The sequence below is a fragment of the Vitis riparia genome, chromosome 13, assembly GCF_004353265.1.
Source record: "Vitis riparia cultivar Riparia Gloire de Montpellier isolate 1030 chromosome 13, EGFV_Vit.rip_1.0, whole genome shotgun sequence".
Classification (NCBI taxonomy): Eukaryota; Viridiplantae; Streptophyta; class Magnoliopsida; order Vitales; family Vitaceae; genus Vitis; species Vitis riparia.
The window spans coordinates 5,663,188-5,688,180 of record NC_048443.1 but is presented as its reverse complement, the minus strand read 5'-3'; the positions used below and the strand labels follow the sequence as shown (position 1 = coordinate 5,688,180).

General features: G+C 37.0%; 1 protein-coding gene across 1 annotated transcript in view; it reads right to left on the bottom strand.

Moving 5' to 3' along the window:
- Positions 1–747: 747 nt before the first annotated feature.
- Positions 748–24,993, bottom strand: part of LOC117929001 (PH, RCC1 and FYVE domains-containing protein 1-like) — a 46,355-nt gene continuing 22,109 nt past the window's right edge. The window contains exons 3-9 of the mRNA XM_034849178.1: positions 24,006–24,095; positions 23,104–23,184; positions 22,382–22,573; positions 20,161–22,296; positions 11,272–11,418; positions 2,199–2,575; positions 748–1,223 (exon numbers count right to left, since the gene is read on the bottom strand). Of these exons, the coding sequence (XP_034705069.1) occupies positions 1,091–1,223; positions 2,199–2,575; positions 11,272–11,418; positions 20,161–22,296; positions 22,382–22,573; positions 23,104–23,184; positions 24,006–24,095 (3,156 nt within the window). The 3' untranslated portion in view covers positions 748–1,090. The remainder of the gene's footprint in view (positions 1,224–2,198; positions 2,576–11,271; positions 11,419–20,160; positions 22,297–22,381; positions 22,574–23,103; positions 23,185–24,005; positions 24,096–24,993) is intronic.

Below are 24,993 nucleotides of genomic sequence, written 5' to 3'. Positions count from 1 at the left end.
TTGATTTTGTAGCTCTCTTATTGCATTATTTTGGTGGCTGGGATGAAGATACTGTAAGCTTTTCCTGGAACTTGGTCAATATGCCTTCATACCATTATCTTGTCTGCCTTATGGTAGGAGCCTTTAGTTAACTCTTTTGGTTCATCTGAGAATTTCAAATTTGAATTACTCCTGCTTGGTACTACACCCCTTGTGCTTGATGACCTAGACAAACCCACGCTTGGTTGCATTATAACCCCATTGAACAGCAGTCTTTACAGAGTTATTAAAGGTCCTGATCGATGAAGGATTTTCTGTTTCTTGCTCCTGAGAACCAAAGGGCAACAGTACCAAAGAATTTGCAGTCTGACATTGTAAACAATCTAATTTTATAAATGTGCAAGAACCGAGGATTCAACAATGGCACAATCAGGAAGAAAATATGACGATGGTATTCCACTGCAAAACATGATTCACCAGCATTTCCAAGTATTTTGGTTGATTTGTTGAATAGGAAGAGAATGCCCGATATTTCTTACTCATCCCAAATATCAGACAATTTATAACCACTTGCTTTGGTATTGTTTCCCGATTTACAGCAATTTTCAGCATGGGTTCCAGAATTCATGTCCCACAAAACTGGAGTGTCTGAAGAAATTACATTTCCTGTTATTTCTGTTCTGCTAACTAATAACTAAATAGCGCATTAATGAAAATTTTGTGGAATTGGTATGCTGATATTTTACCTCAGCAACCTGAAACTTGGAGTAGTCGCTAATCACCCTGTGGTTATCACAAGAATGAGGTAGACATTGAAATAGAAACATGGGGAAGGCAGTATTCACTTTATGAATTTACAGAGGGCAGCTGTTTTGAATTGAAAGCCAGCAACCTACTAAGAATTTACATTCCTCAACTGTACTAACTCTTATGGCATTCCTCAAAAAGAAAAAAAAAAGTTAAGGAAAAAACCATAATCGACCCTCTCTCATCCATCCAGCTTGTTGCTTCATCCAGCCAAAATTTAAAGCAATTAAGACACATGAGAGTATATGAAGCCTGGAGGATGAAATTATTGCAATTTTGTCTCACATCTTCATGTGTGGGCAAGTCAATGAGCTAAGCCTTCCCTTCCTATGCCAATACAAGACTTGTCAACCAAGGGGACATTATACTGCTGGTAGACTCTAACCCTGTTAGCTGCCCACCACTGTTCTGCTTGTTTCTCACTGAACCGCTTTCGACTGTGGGAACAAGAATCAACGCAATGAATTGTCACTTTATTTAACTACAAGGCAGCAATTACTTTTATGAAATATCTAGTCGTATGTTACTTATATTTGCCTTTCGAGTAATTTGAAGTTCAGAAATACGACCGAGATATCTGTCCTAAAACATGTCTATGCAAACATATGCCACAAACATTATAGGGTTGTAATTTCTTATTATTTCAAACCAAAAATTACCACCCTCATGGCTGAAGTATTCTTCCCAGTTCAATGAAAAAAGCATTTTTCCTAAAATAGTCATTTCAATAAAATTTTTTCTATAATTTCGTGTACAGAAATGCTTGAAAAAACTGCCGATGACAATCTAATAACCACATTCATCCAAAAACAACCAACGATTTTTTTTCACCTTGACAGTACACGAGACTCCAAGAATTATGGTTCCAGTGCCATTCACAAAAATAGATAATGTACCATCAATGCCTCAAATCAATTTTTTGAGTCCAAGATTCATATAAAGAAAATATGTGCCTACCGGCTACCATATTGAATTCATTCAGTTCCCCACTTAAGAGGAGAAATAAAAGGAAAGAGAAGAAAGCATGAGTAGTTTTCTTCAATTGTTCAGAAGATAAAAGAGAAGAGAAAGGAAGGGAAAAGAAATAGTCCAAGGCACTTCCACAAAGGATCCCTGTAGGGAAATTGTGATGTCCAATCTCCCTTATCCTCTCCAAATAACCCTTTTCCAAACTGAGTTTTGGTGGTACTAGAGACTAAAGTTCTCTCCTAAATTCTAATCACTTCTTTTCTTTGCCTTCTTTTTATGGACAAACCAAACAAGGAAAATGGGGATATTTTTAAAGTTTTATCTTTCATCTTATGATGAACTAAACAAACTGTAAAACGAATTGAAGATGACTATAACATATCCTTAAAAGTTTCAGTATGGATCATAGGACAGAAAATGAATTGATGTTGGCTATGACATACCTGAAGCGGACACGCTTAAGATCTTTGACTCCTCCTGGCAATGAAACAAGGGTAATGTATACACCTGGCTCATCTTGCTCAACCCATTCCACCCCTTGGTAGGGTTCAGCATCTGTTTTGTTTTTATTTCTTATTATTGCTTCAGAATGCCCCACTCTTGCATAACTTGAATGGTTACTGCTGGTGCTTGACCCATTAGAAATCACCACACAATTTGATCCCATTGAATCTGATTCATGAAAAGTTATTGGACCACATATTTGTTCAGTAGCTACAGTAGAAACATCACTGAGGGGAGTAGGGCTATTAGAACTGAAGGGAGGTGATTTGCTGTTTCTCACTGCTCCAACAGGTAACCTTTCCGCCATGTCCTTCAGCTGTCATGAATAACATAATAAGCGATAAATTAGAAGAGTTCAGAAATGAGCATTTATCTTCAGCTATATACTGAAGGGATTAGTACATTACTATTATTGGCAATCATGTAAACTGTTAGTTAAGTTAAAAACCTGCAGTTGAATGTGAGCATAAAAGTAAGGAAATGTACAAGTTCATTTAGAGCAAAATAAAACTCACCAAATACTAAATTTGTAGCTCAAAATAACTCAAAACCCATTATGCGTGCATTTCCCTTTTTTCTCTTGTAAAGTCGGAGAAAGCTAGGATGGGGTTCCTTTTCTCTAGGACTGATCAGGTATGTTTAGGAGAAAAGCTTAGAGACATTTTGTTATGTGTAAGGGAGACTGTTCTTGAAGGTCAGGCATAGGAAAAACCCCAAATAGCAAATGCTTGAGGTACCTCTTATAATTTTTATTTTTATTTTTTTAACCAGAAACAAATATTTCATTAACATGAAACAAGGATGAGAAATCCTTCCTAAAACAGTAACTATCTAGTCTAGAAAGCAAAGGCAATTGTACAACTAAAAGTGAGGACAATTGCAAACTAGCCACTCATCAAACTTTCCCAAGCCTCTTTCCTTCTTACTCATCCAAGATAGAATTACTGACTGCAAAATCTCCTTCTATTAGAAGATTGGATAGACCCCAAGGTTTTAGTTCAATGACTAGAACACTCTTTAACTTGTTTAGAGAATGCTCTCACTACTATTTCATGATGATCCAGGAGTGTCCTTCCAATTACAAACTATTCTAAGGAACACTTACCAAAATTCAACTTGACACAAGCTACTAGAGGATTCCATGTAAAGGGTGCCTAAAAACCTTGCACCCTTAACCAACCTAGTAGATCTACAGACTAGGTTCGAATCTAGTAGTATAAAGCTTAAAGGGTGCCTAAAAATCTTGCACTAGCTTCCGAAGCTATTCATTAGTCCTCAAAAACTCTCACATTCCTTTCCCCCCATATAGTCCAAATTAATGTAAGACCAGCTACACACCATAGTGATTTCCCTCAAGGAAGACCTTCAAAACCCTAGTAAGAAAATTGTCAGCATCTCCACCACACTCCTAAGTGAACCCTAGTAAGTCCAAACAACCTATGCCATAATGGCAATGCTATTGAGCAAATGCAAAAAAAAAAGATGATCCATTTATTTCCTCACTCTTCTTACCCATTACACACTAGTCCAACCTAAGGGCTTCATGAGGTCTCCTCATTGGCAACAAGTCATAGCTTTTAACCTTTGACAAGGATAAAAAAACAGGTCAACAAACAAATAAAGATGGGAAAAACAGTCAATAACCCTCTGATCTATGAATGAGTTCAAAAAAGCCAAACTATCCTCCTTAAGAGTCCAACAACCAAATAAAAGGAGAAATGGAATTACAGAACGTCAGATTCAACTCAGATATCTCTTCTCCTTCAAATGTGCAACTGTTCCTCTCCTTCCAAATGGCCCAAGCTGAAGATAAGAGTTGCCGTACTGCCATACAACACACTTTTTTTCTCATCTTGACAAACATACCTTGCGAACTCACTACAATGTCCTTAAATGACCAAGGTACAGTCCATGCCACACCAAGTGAACATAATGATGATGACCATAAATTCCAGGGAATGAAGCAATACAAACATATGGTTTGCAGTCTTCTCCATTTTAAACAGCACGACAATTCATGAGAAGTCCACCCACTTTTCATCCATTGGTCAATGATTGATATCTTTTCCCACAACAAGGTCACAAAAACAATGGCACTATAGGAGGAGCATGAGAATCCCCAAACAACTGTATGCAGTAAAGAAGAGTTTGTCCACTATCTAAAGCCTTGAATAAGAGCTTAATAGTAAACTCAGCTTGCTTGGATAGACTCCATCTCGACCTGTTTTTCCTTCTCCCACCACCTCTTAACATCATGAGAGTTCACCCGCCTTGCATCCATTGTGAACAGTTAAGATCTTTTCCCACATTACAGCTCACAAAAAGGAGGCCAACCAAAGGAGAAGAGTCCTAAATAACAAAGCTCAAAAAGAGGAGCTTATCCACTTTTTAAAGCCTTGAATTAGGGTCAATTGCATAGTTGTTGACTCATAAAACGTATCGTGTATCGTTTTTCTATTTTTCCATATCGTGTATCATAAGTTTTTTTATATAGAGAAAAATAAATAAAAAAATATGAATATGAGTGAATATCTAATGAGAGTATGAAGTATAGAGTATTATATATCCAATTTTTTGGTAGCTAGTAGGATCTAAAAAATTAATCTATATCATATCATATGAAAACATTGAATGTTAATGTTTGACAAGTATAAATTAACAAAATATAACTTTAATATATATATTCATCACATAATCCACAAAAATAAACTTCTTCAATTTTTAGCTATGTTTCTATACATCTTTATGTGTTATTTTCAAAGTTCCTGCTTTTTAGGTTTGTCATCATTCCTTTTCCACCAAAAAAGAAAAAGAAAAAGAAAAAAGAAAAAAAAACTAATTCATTAAGTAAAAATTTTTATTCACTAATCAACATCTTTTGCATTGTCAACATTCAAACCATTCAAATGAAAATTTTCCAATGTTCATTGTAAAAATAAACTTACTTGACTTCTAATACAATATTTGATAATAAGAATACAAGTTTTCATATAAGATTATTTTACCTATTTTTCCTTTTTATGATTAATTTTTAATTTTTTAGCATATCTTAAACAATTAATATAATAATTTTCTAACAAAAAAAAAAAAAGGAACTAATTTGATGTTTTTCAAAAAATTATAAAAAATAATTAAAGATGTATATATCATTGTATTCTAATATCACGTATCGTATCGTGTATCATATATGTATCATAAGATACGCTTTAAAATAAGATATAGATTGCGATACGTATCAATTTTCATAAAAATATATTGTATTGTTATATCGTAAGTTTTTTTAACAACTATGGTCAATTGTAAACTCACCTTGCTTGGATAAGGGCTTAATAGTAAACTCAGCCCATGCTCAATTCGTGAGAGGTCCACCCACTTTTCATCCATTGGTCAATGATAAATATCTTTTCCCACAATAAGGTCACAAAAACAATGGCACTACACGAGGAGCACATGATCCCCAAACAACTGTATCCAGAAAGAGGAGTTTGTCCACTATCTAAAGCCTTGAATAAGGGCTTAATAGTAAACTCAGCTTGCTAGGATGGACTCCACCTCAACCTGTTCTCCCTGCTCCCACAACCCCCTCACTCACAAGAATCATCATAAAAGATTCAACTAGAATGGACTCCCAACAATGGTTTAGAAACATGCTGCTTTCCACAAGATTTTTAGGAGAGGTTTCAATTTCTGCATAACAAACTCTAATAAAATAGTACAGAACTAATCTAGACGGAATGTTACTGACTAGGTTTTTGGTTTCAAGAACTGCTTAGAGATTGCCTTATGTCTCAAATGCAAGCCTCATACATTAACCAGATACAGGAGATTCTATTGACAAAGAACCTAGAACCAAATATTTTCAATTCTATAAAATTTCTTTAAATGAATACATCCTTTGTTATTATTGGTACATTTAATACTAAAACTCTTTAGTCCAAGTTTAAGATAAAAATTCACCAAGTGATTTAAGGGACAATTCACCTACTACAGAAGGCTTTGCTTCACTTCTTTGCATTTCTTGTTATGATCCAAATTGTCATGAATTGAAGGCTGAACCTGTATCACTTGTAGGCTTAAAAGTTGTTTCTATATAGAATTTGGTTATCAAAAAAAAGGAATCAAAACCAGATTAGAGTTCTTTCATATGATTGCACTTGCAAAATAATTAAATTCAGCCATCAAAAGGTTAGTCCAAAACCTTTTTCTATGAAGTATTAACCTATTGATTTGTGGACAAACATGGGTGTCAAGGCCCCTCTGATTTTTGGCCAAATAGTAGTCCTGTGGCTTTTAGTAATTTTTTGGGCTTGCCAATAGAGGGAGTTGAACTGGAAATTTCAGGTCTCCTTAATAAAATGAAGGAGAGAAGGGAATTAAAGGCCCAGGTCAGTGAGAAGAGGATGATAGAAGAAATTCTCTTCCAGATTTGAAGGGAATTAAGGAGGTTGGAATGCTCAATAATTTTCAAGGCAGGAAAAGGTAAAGGGAGTGAAAATAGTAAACTTGACTGCAAGTGGCTACAGTTTGTCAATCAAGTTAAGACTTTTAACACTGAATGTTAGAGGGGCAAACAATAGAGAGAAAAGGAAGGTTATAGTCTCTCATTTGATCCCAAAGGGTGGACCTAGTTTGTTTGCAAAAAACAAAGATACAAAAAAAGTTGGTGGAGATAGTGAGGAGCTTAAAGGTGAAAAGTGTTTTAGAATGGGAGCTAGGGTGCAGCCAGTGGAGTGGTAGTCTTCTAGGATAATAGGATGCTAGAGCTTGTTGGTATGGAAGTGAGGGAATTTTCAATCTCATGTCTTGTTAGGTGCATCAAAGATGGCTTTGTTTGGGTTTTCTCTGGAGTTTACATACCATCTTCAAGGAGGGAAAGGGAGTTTGAAGGCTGAGTTGGAGCAATCAAAGGGCTTTGAGATGATCCTTAGTGTGTCAGTGGTGATTTCAACATAGTTAGGTTCAACCATGGGAAGATTCTCCGAGATTATTGAGGAGTAAGAGTTATGAGATATTTCATTGCAGAGGGGCAGCTTCACTTGATGTAGAGGATTATACAACCAAACTATGTCAAGATTGGATCAATTTTTGGTGTTTGAAGAGAGGTAGTGGTGTGGGGCAGTGTACTTTGCCAAGACTTGTATTTATCACTCTCCAATCCTTCTAAAAATGGAGGGATAAGGGGAGGAAGCATCCCATTCAAGTTGGGAACAAAGTGGTTGAAGGTAGAGGGTTCAAAGACTTGCTTAAGTGTGGTGGATGGGGTATAATTTCAAAGGTTCATGCAGTTTCATCTTAGCCTCCAAGTTGAAAGTGTTGAAATCAAACCTGAAGGTTTGGAATAGAGAAATCTTGGGTAATGTGTTAGTCAAGAAGGAGTTGGCTCTTAGTCAAGTGGGTTTTTGAGATTCTAAGGAAGGGGAGGCAACTCTTTCTCTGGAGGAACCTAAAGTTAGAAGAGTAACAAGGGGAGAGAATTGCAAGTGGGCATCCTTGGAAGAGATATCTTGGGAACAAAAATCTAGAAAGATTTGGTTGCAGGAGAAGGAGATTAACATTAAATTTTTTCACAAAATAGAAAATACGCATAAGAGAAGGAATTGTTTGGCCAAAATCAAAATTTATGGGGCTTAGCTCTATGAGAAGGAAATAAAGGAAGGGGTAGTTCAAGCCTTTCACAATTTGTTGTCAGACTCAAGGGAGTGGAGACCTAACATTAATGGGATGTCTTTTAAAACCTTGTCTAATCAAGAGGTGGAAGGATTTGAGTAGCCATTTATTGAGGAGGAGGTGTTTGAGGCTATGTCAAATTTGAAAATAGGATAGAGCTCCAAATGTCAAATGATTTTTTTTTATGGTCTTTTGGCAATTCAACTAGGTTATTTGTGAAAGTTGAAGTGACGGAGCTCTTCATAGAATTCTATGGACCAATGAAAATTTTGAAAAAAAGGTTTAATGATACTTTTTTGGTGTTAATTCCAAAAAAAAATGGGATGATAATGATCTGAAAGACTTCAGACCAATTAACTTGGTGGGTGGTTTGTACAAGCTCCTAGCTAAGGTTAATTCCCAAAAAAAATGGGATGATAATGATCTGAAAGACTTCAAACCAATTAACTTGGTGGGTGATTTGTACAAGCTTCTAGCTAAGGTCTTGGAAAATAGGTTGAAGAGGGGGGTGGTGGACAAGGTGGTCTTTTGAGTTCTAGAATGCTTTTGTAGAGGGAAGGCATATTCTTGATGCAACACTTATAGCCAATAAGGTAATTGATTCTATGATGACAAGTGATTTTCAACAATGTAATTTGTAAACTCAATATCGAGAAGGTGTATGATCATGTCAATTGTTATTTTTTGCTTAAGTTATTCTTAGAAAGATGGGGGGTTTGGCCAAAATTGGAATAAATAGATCAAATTGTGCATCTCGACAACAAAGTTTTCTATGCTATTTAATGGAACCCTCTAGCTCTTTTCAAAGTTCTAGAGGATAGAGACAAGAGGATCCTCTCTCCCCCTTTTTATTTGTGTTGGTGATGGAGATACACAGTTGTCTTTTGAAAAGGGCTATGGAGAGTGGCTTTTTGTTAGGATTTAAGGTGAGGGGGAGTGGGGTGAGGGTGGAGGCATCCCATCTGTTGCTTACCGATATCTTAGTCTTTTGCAAGGCCACACAAAATCAAATGACTCGCTACTTAAGTTGGACACTTATGTGACTCAAAACTACCTTTTGGTTGAAAATAAACCTAGAGAAAATGTGGCTAATGTGAAAGATTTGGCCCTTGAATTGGGATGCATGGTAGGAGAGCTTCCAACTACCTACTTGGGGCTCCCCTTAGAGGTTTGCTTTAGAGCAAAGACAATTTAGGATCATGCGGAAGAAAGATTTTGCCAAAGGCTATCAATGTTGAAAAGGCAATATATTTTGAAAGAAGGAAGGTTCACCTTAATTTGAAGTACCTTGTCTAGCTTGCTTATTTATTTTATGTCTTTGTTCAATATTCCCAAAAAGGTCAGATTGTGGTTGGAGAAAATTCAAAAAGACTTCCTTCAGGGAGGCAAGGCGTTGGAGAAAAAGATGCATTTAATAAAATGGCCAGTTGTCTACAAGGAGCAACGAAAAGGAGGTTAGGGCATTAGATACCTTTCTTCACTTAATAGAGCTCTATAAGGAAAGTGGCATTGGAGATATGCTACAAAAGGAGAAGCTTCTTGGAAAAAAGTCATTTAGGGCAAATATGGGGAGGGAAGGGGTGTTGTTCTGATCAAGTGAGAGAAGGGTATAGAGTTAGGGTTTGGAAAACCATTAAAATAGGATAGGACCTGGTCAACAACAGAGTATCTTTTGAGGTGGGAAATGGTAGAAGGGTAAAATTTAGGAAAGATAGGTGGTGTGGGAAAAAACTTTTTTGTATGTTTTTCCCCTCCTTGTACGCTTTAGCATCATCAATAAAGGCTTGAGTGGTAGATGTCTGGGATGATTTGGGACAAGGAGGCCACTAGAATCCTTGTTTCTCTACACACTTTAATGATTGGGAGCTAAATACAATTGAAGCATTTCTTTCAACGTTGCAAGAAAGATTCATAATGAGGGAAGAGAATGATAGAATGGTCTAGATGGACTCAAAAGAAGGGGGTCTTCTTGATCAAGTCTTTATATTCCATCCTTGAGTCAGGGCATACAATTCCTTTCCCGATTAGCATTACTTGAAATTCTTAGGTCCCATTAAAAGCAAGTTTCATTTTTCTTAGGAAGCTAGCTAGGGAAAGATGTTGACTCTGGATCAACTTCAAAAGAGAGGGCGGTTGTTTGCGATCAAATGTCTTCCTTACAAAAACAAGAGGAATCAATTGATCACATCTAACACTATACCAACATGAATTATGGTAGCTGTTGTTTTCAATTTTCAGCATTGTATGGGTCCTTCCTTTTATGGTTAGGAAGACTCTTTTAAGTTGGCATGACTCTTTGTGGGAAGAAAATACAAGAAGGTTTGGAGAGTCATTCCTGGTATATTTTTTAGACAATTTGGAAGGAGTCCAAGAGCATTCAAAAGTGAGGAGCAACCAACTCAATCACTAAAGTGTTCTTTCCTTAGAAGCCTAGCCTCTTGGGTTAGCATGTATATAATAAGGGGTCAATGTCTTTAATTGATTTTATAGATTAGATGGGATCTAACTGAGGTAGGAAGTATTTTTTTTTTTTGTTCTCTCTATTTGGCAAATCTTGTTGATAGTCATTGCATAAGTTTTGTATACCTTGCTAGTTGTCGTTAGAATCCAATGACTATTCCTGATTTCATGGAGTTTATTTGATTTATTCCTAATTTTGTGCATATTTAGATTAGTTGACTATGTAAATTAGGGAAGTTGTAATTTAGAGGATTTGTAGGAAGAATTTTAAGAATAGGTCAGCTGTCTTTTTCTATATCCATTTGTTGTATAAGTTTGAAAGTTATATATATATATTTGTGCTAATTTTTCAAAGAAATAATAAGAAGATTTTATTTCCAATGGTAGTTGTATAGTTTCTCTTTGAATTTTATAATATATTCTTGCTTATAAAAAAGAAGGAAAATCCAAAAATGGAGGTGTCTATCTTGGAAATCCAAAAGATTTAGACAATGGGATATGCCCATCGATGCATGCATATCCATGTTTTCATCTATGTATCTTCTATCTATATATGCAAATGCACATGTGTTTGTGCGTGGGTAGATAGGTGGATGGGTGTGTCTATATCACAAAATATAAACACACCAATATCATACAAATTCGTAGTCATAGTAAACAGACATACTAGTTGTCTAAATTAACTTTTAAAGTTTCCAAATTGTACATAAGATTTCAAAACTGGAGTGTTAAATATACAAAAGGCTAGACAAGTGTATATGATCAAATTTAATAGATATCACAATGCAAACTTCCTTATGATGTTCAATTTAAAGGCAATCTATAATGATAGGGAGAAAAAAGGAAAAGATCCTCTTATGGGTGCTATAGAGATCAATATCTTACTTGAGCTGTAAGTGACTTAATCACTTCCTTTGCCGCTTTGCACTTTGCACTTTCTTCCCCAGCAACTGCAATAGCATCTTTCAGCTGTTTTGCTGTTCTTTCCAGCTCAACGTCTTGAAGTTGTGCTTTACGAGTAAGATTCTCAACCTACAACACAATAGCAATAATACATAATTCACAAATTTAGCACATACCGAAGAGTGTTTTGGCATAACAAAACAAACCATGGCTTATTAGAAAACATCTACGAGTGAATTTAGTAACAACATTAAACTCCAGGGTTTAAATTTAGGGGGGAGGCGAAGGGAAGGGACAAGCATTCAAAATGAACAATATTGTGGAAAAACTAACAACATTCACAATAATTTTAAGAGAACATTAACCCAAAAGATAATATGAATGAGTCAAATTTGATGTCTTTTCTTTTGTTACTTTTTCCTTAATAATCAAATGCTTAGGGTTTGTTTGGCAACTATTAAACTATTTTTGAGAACAGTTTTTTGTTCTCTAAGACAAAAAAATAGGATAACACATTTGGCAGTCATGAAATTATTTTCTATTTTCTGTTCTTAAAAAAAGAAAACCAAGTATTTTTAGAGAATATCTTTTAGTTGTTTTCAATTTTTTTCTAAGGGCTTTTTAAAAAAAATAATTATACAAACATGTAAAATGATTAAAAATAAAACACTAGATATAAAAATTATTTTTCAAACATATTTAAAAATATTAAAAACAATTTAAAAATAGGTTAAAAACATTTCAAATTCCCAAACAAACTTTTATTTTATAAAACATAGAACAGTCTTCAAAAACTGTTCTTAAAAAATAGTTACCAAATAGAGTTTAGTATCTTTAACCATTTCAATTTTGATTATCCTAATTTTCTATTTGATAGCTAATTCTCTCACTAAAAGTGTCTAACAACAAAAAGGGGGGAACACCAATCACATAGGAAGTGTACAAAGGGACTAAAAGGCAAAAGAGAAACACGAACTTCAACTACTTAGAACACAACCACTCAATGAAAACCATCCCTATCAATAAGAAAAGTCAACATATCTTGTTATCTCTAAATAAAATCCAACCCAATTGAGAGTATATCTCTCATCCCAAGTACACAAGAAGTACATAAAGGGGCTAAAAGGCAAAAAAGAAACACACCATAAGCCACAATAACTCCTGCTACTTAGAGCACAACCACGCAATGAAAACCACCCCTATCAAAAATAAAGTTAATCCATCTTGTTGTCTCCAAACAAAAACCACCCCAATCTCTCTCTCTTTCTCTCTCTCTCTCTCTCTCTCTCTCTCTCTCTCTCTATATATATATATATATATATATATATACATATCACAAACACAAGCAATCATCCCCAAAAAAACGACCCATTCAAGAAGAAAATTAAACCTAGCTTGTTCTAAATAAAAACGACCCAACTGAAAGTTTCATATAAGATGCTTCAAATGGTTAGTTATCCCTAGCAACACCACAAACAAAAAAATTTATTGAAATTATGAGATTTAAAATCATATTTAGTAACTCCTAGGTTCAAGGATACTCGTGAGAAATTGAGACAAGGATCTAAGAAAGATTAGATATTGTTATATATAATCATAAGCAATAGCTACTTTCTCCATGAGGCCAAAATCATGTCATTACAAAAAGACATGTATGACTTACTCAACTACAATCTTATTTTCTTTAACATGAAGACTTACTTTCTTCGTGGTTATTCTTATTTAGTTTTCTCAACCAATATGCCTTAATTTATTTCAATAATTAGTTTAGCTGTGATATTCATAAATACATGATATCAATAATAGTTCTTTAAATCTCCCATTTTAATTTGGGACAAAAAACTGAAACTTGCAATGCATATGCAAAATTACTAGTACCGTAAAATAGAAAAAGCACTGCTTGATTCTCATCAACAAAGCCTAGCTCCATGATGAAGTTGGAAAATAAAAAATAAGACTAGAGGTAACATAATTGCACTGATAATATCCAAGATGGATTTACCATTCAAAGAATGAATATGTTTGTTTCTGATGAAATAATAATAAGAATATCCACGATGGATATTAAATCTATAGAAAAAACTAATATAATCTACTTACACAGCAATAATCTTCCCAAACATTCTGAAACTAATCAAGAAGTTCAACTATAGGTCAACCAGTACCAAATAATCCCCATCATAATGCAACTCTCCCCAATTTCCTCGGTCTCCAATATATGAAATCTCCCATTCTCTTGCAGCCATGTCAGTACAGCATGGAAGTTTTATGCCAAAAGTATTCTATTGACAATATCCATTGCAAGGAGCTGTTTATTTTGTGTTTGAAATAGCATGGTTGTTCTAATTTCAAGCAAGATAACCCATCTTATTGTTGTCTTGTGATGCTATGGATTCAATTTGCAATCTGATATATAAACCCACACTGTATCTACACTATGTTATAAAAAAGTGTATGCATGTCAGGTCAATTTTAACTCCTGCATATGCTAAGGTATTTTTCAATTTAATAGGATATGATTAAACCACACATACATACCCTTTTATTACTTTTGATGCTCAGTTCTTGACAGTAAAATTGAATTCAGCTCTCAAAAACATTACATATATGAGGCTGCATGGGGGCATTAGATGTACGAAGAACCATAATAGTTCCCAAGATGAGCAATATGCATTAATTCATGTAGTAGACAGTATGTTACATAATATATTTCCCTACTTTATCACTCCAAATTTCCACTCCATTATCATTATTGTGATCACATCATCACCACCACCACCACATGATTATCATTGACATCATCATTGTCATTGTTATTATTATTACAACTGCACTACTACCCCCACTACCATGACTATATTGTTTATGTTATTATTGTTGTTTGTTGTTATTAATCATATAAGAAATAAAGAAATTATATTAAGGAAAAAGTAAGTTTCAAGAAGGACTAGCTATTTCTTTATGCTAACACACTAAATTATCCAAAAATCACCATGAGTAGGAGCAAAAGGGAGGAATGAGTTCAAGTCCAACAAGCTGGCTCCCAGAAGTATTAATTTAAAACACTACATGTCTGTCACAGTGTCAAAGGACAGCTTTGCTCTTCACACCTTCCTTATTTTAGCCCTCCACACCTTCCATATTTTAGCCCACACTTGCTGTCCACACCTTCCTTATTTTAGCCCTCCACACCTTCCTTATTTTAGCCCTCCACACCTTCCATATTTTAGCCCACACTTGCTGTCCACACCTTCCTTAATTTAGTCCACCCTTCTTTCCTTATTTTAGCCCACAATATTTCCTTATTTCTCCATTGATTATTCTGTACAGTTAGCATATATTATTTGATAGATTATAGTTTACATGTATAGAGCTAGAATCATGCTGTAATTTATTTGTTTTTTATTTTGCTTTCCATGTAAAGCATCCTTGTAAAGTCTATATATAATATACAAAACTCAAGGCCAAGGTATTCGGTCATTCACACAATATTTTGACATGGTATCAGAGCAAGGTTGCTAATTTTTCTTCCCTCAAATTCTTTTCTGTCTTTTCGGTTTCGGAGGTGCCTCTCGTATCTTTCGGTCAAGTCTGTGTTGATCCGTGCTGCACCCAACCACAACCATTTTTCTCAGTATTTCTGTGGTTGTTCAGTTTTCTTCTAGGATTTTTTTTGGTCCATCCTTTTGTCTCGGGTTCTATTTTTTTTCGGTCAAGTCTATTTATTTTCTATGGATTCCGCACCTCTGTGTGTTAAGTTTACAGGCATAAATTATTCTACCTGGGCATTTCAATTTGAACTTTTTCTCAAGGGAAAAGACCTTTGGGGTCATATTGATGGCACGGATGTTGAAAAACCATCAACTTTTGACAAATCTCAGGATGTTGGGTCTTCTCCTTCATGGGCTGTGCTTGATGCACGCATCATGTCTTGGCTTCTTGGTTCAGTGGAGCCTCATATTGTCACCCACTTGCGGCCCCATCGCTCTGCTCAATCTATGTGGGCTTATTTGAAGAAAGTTTATCATCAGGATAACGATGCTCGTCGCTTTCAATTAGAACATGCGATTGCCACGTTTCAACATGGTAGTCTTTCCATCCAGGACTACTACTCAGCATTTCTGACTCTTTGGCATGAATATGCTGATTTGGTTACAGCGGATGTTCCTATTGCTGCTCTTTCAACTATTCAGACTATTCACGCGACTACCCGGCGTGATCAGTTTCTTATGAAACTACGTCCGGAATATGAATCTGTCCGCTCCTCTTTACTGAATAGATCTCCTGTTCCCTCTCTTGATATTTGTTTTGGTGAGTTACTTCGCGAAGAGCAACGCCTTAGTACTCAAGCTATTTTGGAGCAATCTCATGGCAGTTCCGGGACGACAACTGTAGCTTATGCTGCCCAAGGCCGCGGACCACCTATGCATTCTAAAAACTTGCAGTGTTTTTGCTGCAAGGAATATGGGCATATTGCTGCCACTTGCCCTAAGAAGTTTTGTTCTTATTGCAAGAAGAAGGGTCACATTATCAAAGAATGTCGTATTCGCCCCCAGAATCGTCAGGCCCACGCATTTCAGACTTCGGTTATTATCCCTCCTGTAGCAACTTCTGCAACAGACGACTCTCCTTCAGCTGCGTGCTCTATTCCTGCACCTCCTGCACCAGATTACTGCACCCCAGAAATGGTGCAACAGATATTAATTTCAGCATTATCAGCAATGGGGTTTCAAGGTAACAATTCTACTAAACTCTGGTACGTGGACTCGGGGGCCTCTAATCACATGACTAATAATCCCACCGCTTTGTGTCATGTTCGGCCCTACGCTGGTCAATCTTCCATTCAGACTGCCAATGGCAGCTCTTTGCCCATAGCTGCTATCGGCGATGCCTCCTCTAAGTTCACTGACGTGTTTCTTGCTCCTCAGCTTTCCACGAATCTTATTTCTGTTGGCCAATTAGTTGATAACAATTGTGCTGTTAATTTTTCTGGTAATGGTTGTGTTGTGCAGGACCAGGTAACGGGGAAGCCGATCGCAAAGGGACCTAAAGTGGGGCGCTTGTTTCCACTATTTTTACCTGTTCCAGATTTTTCTCCACTTTCTTCTATTAAGTCTTTTGCTTGTAATAATGTTTCAGATCTTAGTATGGTGTGGCATCGTCGTTTAGGCCATCCCAATACTCAAATCTTATCTCATGTATTGAACTCTGATTTACCTGGTAATAAGGATCGTTATTCTTTATCTCTTGAGTGTGATTCTTGCAAACTTGGTAAAAGTAAAACTCTTCCCTTCCCTTTGCATGCAAGTAGAGCATCTCATTGCTTTGATCTTATCCATAGTGATGTTTGGGGACCTTCCCCGGTTAGTTCACATGAGAAATTTAAATATTATGTGACTTTCATTGATGATCATAGCAGATTTACTTGGGTCTACTTTCTTCGCTCTAAATCTGAGGTCTTTCGTACTTTCACTGAGTTTTTAGCGTATGTTGACAATCAATTTTCTACTTCTATTAAGACATTACGCACAGATTCCGGTGGTGAGTATTTGTCTATTGAGTTTCAAGCATTCTTGGCTTCTAAGGGTATTATTCATCAACGTTCATGTCCCTCTACTCCTCAACAAAATGGAGTTGCCGAACGCAAAAATCGTCATCTTTTAGATGTGGTACGTACTCTCTTGTTAGAATCTTCTGTTCCATCCATGTTTTGGGTAGAGGCTCTAAAAACTGCTACTCACTTGATTAATCGTTTACCTTCTCAAGTCCTACATATGGAGTCTCCCTATTTCCGCTTATTTGCTAAGCAACCTAGTTATGATCACCTTCGTATTTTTGGTTGTGTATGCTTTGTTCATTTACCTCCTCATGAGCGACATAAATTATCTGCTCAATCTGTTCGATGTGCTTTCTTGGGATATAATATGTGTCAAAAGGGATTTGTTTGCTATGATCCTACATTACATCGTACACGTATTTCTAGGAATGTTATTTTCTTTGAAAATCAACATTTCTTTCCTATATCCTCTTCTACTGTGTCATCCTCTTCTACTGTGGTCCTTCCCTCCTTTGAGCAACAGTTCTCAGATCTTCATCCAGTCAGTTCTCGCTTTCAACCAGGTATTGTGTATACGAGACGCTCCCGCCCACAGTCTCTTTCAGTGGCTCACCCGATATCTGATCCTACCACGCTCCAGATGCAGTCAGTTGCAGCACCTTCAGTACGTCGCTCTTCTCGAGTGTCTGTACCTCCGAATAGGTATGGATTTCCCTCTTCCAGTTCTGGCAATTCTATTTCAGCCCTTACTGCTGCATTGTCCAAATTTGATATTCCCACATGCTACTCACATGCTGCTAAGCATGATTGTTGGCGACAAGCTATGCAGGAAGAAATTGCCGCTCTAGAGGCCAATCACACTTGGGACATTGAGCCCTGTCCTCCCACTATTGTTCCTTTGGGTTGCAAATGGGTTTACTCAGTCAAGGTCCGATCTGATGGAAGTTTGGATCGTTACAAAGCTCGGCTTGTTGCACTTGGGAATAATCAGGAATATGGTGTCAATTATGAAGAGACCTTTGCTCCTGTGGCTAAAATGACTACTGTTCGTACGATTCTAGCTCTTGCTGCTTCCAGTGATTGGCCACTACATCAGATGGATGTAAAAAATGCTTTTCTTCATGGGGATCTTAAAGAGTGTATTTATATGAAGCCACCCCCGGGATTGTTTCCCTCTCCGACTTCACATGTGTGTAAGCTTCGTCGCTCTCTTTATGGTCTCAAACAGGCTCCGAGAGCCTGGTTTGATAAATTCCGCACCACTTTATTACAATTTTCATTCAGGCAGAGCAAGTATGACACTTCCTTGTTTCTTCGGAAATCAGACATGGGTATTGTTGTTCTTTTGGTTTATGTTGATGATATTGTGATCACTGGTTCCGATTCTGCTTTACTTGGTCAGCTCAAAACTCATCTCTCCGAGTCCTTTCATATGAAAGATCTTGGGTCTCTCACATATTTTCTTGGTCTTGAGGTGCATCATAGTCCCTCTGGTATTTCCCTCAATCAACATAAGTATGCGAGTGACTTGGTGGCTACAGCTGGTCTACAAGGGGCTACTTCTGTTGATACTCCCATGGAATTAAATGTCAAGCTTCGCAAAGAGGAGGGCGACTTACTTGCTGATCCCAGTTTATACAGGAAGTTGGTGGGTAGCCTTGTTTATCTCACCATTACTAGACCGGACATTTCTTTTGCTGTACAGCAAGTCAGCCAGTTCCTTCAGACTCCTCGTCATCTTCATTTGGCTGCCGTTCGTAGGATCATACGCTATGTTCAAGGCACTTCTACTCGTGGCTTGTTCTTCCCTGCAGGCAATTCTACTCGCCTTGCTGCTTATAGTGATGCTGATTGGGCTGGTTGTGCGGATACCCGTCGCTCCATCACTGGTTGGTGTGTGTTCTTAGGTGATGCATTGATATCTTGGAAAAGTAAGAAGCAAGACAGAGTCTCTAAGTCATCTACAGAATCTGAGTACCGGGCGATGTCTCTTGCTTGTTCTGAAATCATTTGGCTTCGAGGTTTGCTTGCGGAGTTAGATTTTTCTGAGACCGATCCTACACCTCTACATGTCGATAATACAAGCGCTATTCAGATCACGGCCAATCCTGTCTATCATGAGCGCACAAAGCATATTGAAGTGGACTGTCACTCTATCCGTGAAGCCTTTGAAGCTCGTGTTATCACTCTTCCACATATTTCCACCGACTTACAAATAGCTGATATCTTCACCAAGGCTCTCCCTCGTCATCGACATTGCTTGCTAAGTAGCAAATTGATGCTTGTTGATCAACCTGCATCAATTTGAGGGGGGCTGTCAAAGGACAGCTTTGCTCTTCACACCTTCCTTATTTTAGCCCTCCACACCTTCCATATTTTAGCCCACACTTGCTGTCCACACCTTCCTTATTTTAGCCCTCCACACCTTCCTTATTTTAGCCCTCCACACCTTCCATATTTTAGCCCACACTTGCTGTCCACACCTTCCTTAATTTAGTCCACCCTTCTTTCCTTATTTTAGCCCACAATATTTCCTTATTTCTCCATTGATTATTCTGTACAGTTAGCATATATTATTTGATAGATTATAGTTTACATGTATAGAGCTAGAATCATGCTGTAATTTATTTGTTTTTTATTTTGCTTTCCATGTAAAGCATCCTTGTAAAGTCTATATATAATATACAAAACTCAAGGCCAAGGTATTCGGTCATTCACACAATATTTTGACACACAGAACTGTAATTAAGCTGTCCACTAAAGAATAATATGAAAATAATGGATAAGAAAACTACTGTCCAAGAAGACAGCAATGAAGCTAAGAATACTGATGGAAGATAAATTATAGCTAATGTAACTGAGAATTATATATTATTTTCATAGTCAAATCCAGAGGAGACATGCTTATATTTCAACATAGAAATACATATATGCCCAGTTATTGTCTTCATATCAATGCCACATGGGCTCAGGTATGCATCTTTTAGTAATCAGTATTCTGATTTTACTGTTACTTATTCCTTTTATTTATTTTCCTCTCTTTATGCTCTTGTCTTCCCCTATTGGACATGGCAGCTGAATGTGCCTAGCCCTGCAGTCCCATCCAAACCCATACCCTATTCACACCTGTATTGTGTCAACATGAGGTACTCTAGTGTTTGTGTCAAATCCATGTTTGATAGCTCCACATCAAAATTTGCAGATGACATAAAAGAAAAAAGAGAAAGTTCAAACTGCCAATATGCTATTTCTTAAGTAGAAATTCAGGAAGTGAAGGAAGAAAAGAATGTAGAAAATAAAGAAAATCTGTATACCTGAGCTCTTAATTTAAGAACCTCTTGGCTTAGATTGTCATTAGTACTCTTGGCATCCACAACAATCTTTGATGAAGTTAGACCAGCCAGAATTGGTGTTGGGGTTGCAGGACGAGGAGGACTGGACTGTCTGGATGTCGGTGATGTTGCTCGAGATGCAATTCTTGATCCAGGGACAGAAGCTGAAATGAACTTCTTAGATGGGGGAAAAGCTGGATTGAAAGATTTAGAGTTATTAGTTGCACTCCACTGAGAAGCTCCATTTGGAAGGGGTGAGACACGACTACTATTGAATTCAAGTTTCTTGTTTCTCCGGGAAGTTCCGCTTTCAACTTGTTTAAATGATTGCATAGAAGAATATTTTCCAAGTTGCACATGAGATCTTGAATCCAACTTTTCATCCTTCTCAGCAAGTTCATTTAGCCCTTGATTCATACTTCCTCTTCTACTCAGTGAAGAGTGAGAAGAAGAGTCAGTTTCAGTGGCTTTTCTCAATTTGCTAAAGCAATTATCACACACTCGATAAGGTTTGTTGGGATTTGGTGCCATAGAAGTCTTAAGAGACTTTTTACTGCTACATGAATGACAAAAAACAAGTCCACAATTGTAACAATTATGTCGTTTTCTTTTGAAATTAAATGGAAGGCGGCAACCAGAGCACATTGATTGATCAACACCAGAGATCCACTTATGAAGACAGATAGCTGCAGTAAAATTAGCACCACAAACAATACTTTTGACTTGCTTGTCTTTCAAAGCTTCAACTAGAGATGGTGTGTTTCTATCATCTGTGTCACCATGACCTAATCGGCCATTTGCTCCCTTTCCCCATGTGTAAACTTCAGTTCTTGAAGTTAAAACTGCAACATGATAAGCACCACAATCAATCTCCTCAACAAAATTCTTCAGAAGCTTTCCCTCAATTCGGGTAGGAAGCTTCCCATCAGCTTGAGGATCTCCTAGTTGACCATAGACAGGGCTTCCCATTGTGTAAACATGTCCAGTAGTTGTAAGTGCAACAGTTAGGCTATGTCCACAGGCAACCTGACAAAAGTTGGGCTCAACAAGAGCAGCAACACAAGTAGGCACAAGTCTTGCCTCCTTATCACCATGCCCAAGACGACCTTTATCTCCATCTCCCCACGTAAATACTTTCCCAGAAGAGCAGTTGCTTGAACTTGAAGACCCAACCATGACTTCAACAACTGCAGCAGTGTGCCAAACGCCACAAGCTGCTCGTACAGTTCGGAGGCCCTTAAGGGATTCCACTTCCCTGGGTATTGGGACACTTCTACAATCCCCATGTCCTAAAACACCAAAAGTTCCATCTCCAAAAGTAAACAATTGCCCAGCAGAGGTCACAACAGCTGTATGCCATGGTCCACAAGATATAGATGAAACGTGTATTCCTTCCGAAGGTCCAATTAACCTTTTCGGAACCCAGTGACTCATGTCATTTCCACGTCCAAGGAGACCAAAATTGTAAGAGCCACCACCCCAAGTGTACAAATCACCAGAAAGCGTTACAGCACAAGAATGGTACTCCCCACATGCTACAAGTTCAATGTTCATATTTTTAAGAGCATCAATAAGTTTTGGATGTGAGACATCAGAATCTACACCATGTCCGAGTCTGCCTCCTGATTCCTCTCCCCAAGAGAAAACTTCACCTTGCTTTGTTACTAGAGCAGCATGCCTTCCACCACAAGCAATATTTTGAACATCAAGTAATACTGCAGATTCCAAGGGCTTAGGCACAAAAGAATCCATTTTAACACTAGAAGAACTTCCAACTCTTAGAACGCCTCCACCAAGAGTACCATCTCCAGTGCCCTCCCCCCAAATAAAAACATCACCTAAAGCATCGCCATCATCGTGACCAGAACCTTGACTTGATGAGCTAACAGCACTTGACAAACTCACCCTAAAAGCATCCACACCCATACCCTTCAAGCGCCCATTTATGCCATCTGAGCCTCCAGATGACAAAGAATGAACAGAGTTACAACCAGATTCTGAAGGAAAGAAAGCCTTGGGAGGGACTGCATATAGTATGACATCTGATAAAGCCTTCTCCAAACCAATTTTAGGGGGGCTTTCATATGGTGTATGAAGACGAAGGGGATCTACCCCATCCTGAATCATCAACAAGAAAATTCTCTCACCTTATGTTGTTAATAGTGAAGGAGAGGATAATGAGAAATGGACAAAGAAAGAACACCTTTTGCATACTGTCACCACTACCAAATGGTGAACTCAAAGGGGAGCTTCTCTGGGTATGTGTCCTAGGACTATTTGCTTCAGATGAAACTCCACTTCTTGATTCTGTTCTCCCTTTCTGATGATGGCCACGTGATATTAGCGCTTTGAGACCAGTCAACCAGACTTCAGCTTCATCTTTATCTTTGCAGATCTGATAGAAAAGAGCCATTCCAACAGATTACGAAAGATTTTCCACCAAAAAAAAAAAAGGAAAAAGATTTGTTGGTAACTTCAGAAGTTTCTGGCAAATTAGCTAAGATAGAGCATCAGCTAAAGCCATGGTTCAAACTATAGGATGATACCAATATGAATTGGTATCTTCCAAGAAAAATTGAATATATCATTAAGTCACATTGTATAGGATGAGCTCATTAAGTCACACTGGACAGGATGAGATCTTGTGAGGATTGCTCATCTCATCTTCATCTTTCGAGATCTTGCCTTTATGTATTTGCAGTATCAATGCATATCTGCTAGTCATAGTCTAATTAATTAAGGAGAAAAGAAAAAATTTCTTCACTTCTTGCTATTTGCTTCCGCCAGGAACTGACATACCACCAATATGTTGAAAATACCTATCTGATACCAACAATAAAACAAATATTTTGAACCATGACTAGTGGAGATGATTGTTGAGAAAGGAAACAGAAACAGAATGGCCACCATAAAGGAAATATTTACCAAGTCCAAAGATCTGTCATTATATATAAGCGAAAATGACTGGTATTCCTTCTCAGGCCGAGGATACCTTTGAAATATTGGCTGCAGAAAATGAAATCAAGTAAAATCAAAATATGAAAAAACCAAGTTCATCATGAATAAGAAACTGAATTAGACATCAAAATGGGACAGAATATAGTAATTTTAAGGTAAATGATTCCTTGGAGAATTCAAGACAAACTCCTCTAAGCAAAAAGCAAACATCACATTGAAACATTACTCTCTTGGAAGCAACCATATCACAATTTGTGAAGCCATGCAAGTGAGAAAAAGAGAACACATAATGTTGCATATTACAGTCATATATGGCAGTTATATGCACATAAGTGATAATCTAAAGCAAGAACACCACAACAAAGTATCCATTGCAAAATATGTTATGAGTTAAACATACCAGTTTACCAATGTGAACGTGAAAAAAAAAAAAGAAAAAAAAAAGGTGGAAAATGCACCTTCCTCACACAGACAGCTTTTAAAAATCTCTTCCAATAGAAGATGCAAGCACACATATTTTAAAAACTCAAAATGAAAATGATAATAATCACTTAGCAATAGGGATAATTTCAATTTCAAATGACATATAACCAAATATAACTTTTTCTATAGGTTTTATTTTCACCCTATGTAAAGAGGATAACAGTACTGAATGAAATAACTTTGAATTTCAACCACTTGAAGAAAATATGCATCCATGCTACTTAACAAACTCAAAACTCACTAGAATTAGATGATGTAAACCTAAACTTTAACGGCTGCAAATTTACCAAATGCTATTGTTTTTTTCTTCTGATCTATAATTGGTTTAGTTACTGCAGTATGCACCATGCAAGAGGTGTAGGAGATCTTGATGTGGAGAAACTTACAGTCCGCTGCCCAGGTATAATTCGTGAGACATGGCTTAGTTTAAGGCGCTTCTCCTCCTTTCCTGATAACCATATTAGAACAGATTCATCCTGAAAGAAATGATATGTTATAGTAAGGGACCTGCAAAAGAATTTTCCACTAGCCTAAAAATCAAGCAACTGCATGTAATATGGCTCATTCAAATAACAATCACCACATGCCTTAATAAAGGCATAAAAGAAATGTCCTAGGAAAGCATGCACTGAAGAGAATTCTCACTAGTACACATGGAATGAATTCAGCATAGGGAGGCTATGCATATATAAATGTACTTGAAGGTATACACAATGTTTTTTTAAAGTGACCACTTGTTTTAAGTCAGCTTGTCCAGCAGTTTCTAAATCCTTGATAGTTATTGACCTCTAACCTTCTATATGTTCAGTTCATTTATGTTTTTTTCCTTACTTAAGAAGGAGTTTGGAATCAGATTAATTTTTCTACTGTACAGTCGTACTCACTTTTACCTTTGTAGAGCAGAAGTGATTTTTAGCAGCCTCACATGGAGTTGAACTTGTAAATTGAAAGGGGAACAAAGTTAGCCTTAAGCCAACTATACATCAAAGCAGACAGCTCATTAGAAGTCCCTACATAGATTTTTTATAACACCGGTATAATTGTCAAGCACCTGATTACTTTTTTTTTATTTTTTGATAGGCAAAGATCATATATATTAAGTTATTAACAGCACCTAACAGAAGGACGCACAAAAGCATACATGGAATATTGTCGAGCACCTGATTAGTCTGTCCATCAAGCTATAAATGCTTGAAGAGCTCTTTTAGGGGAAGCTCATCTAGGGGATATCCATTCTTAAGGAGTCCTTTTTCTGAAGCTTAATCCTTTCCACTTACTATGACCATTATTTACTTATTCCTTGTAGATGTATTGAATAAAGGTTACTCTTGAGATTCCTTTCCACTTACTATGACCATTATTTACTTATTCCTT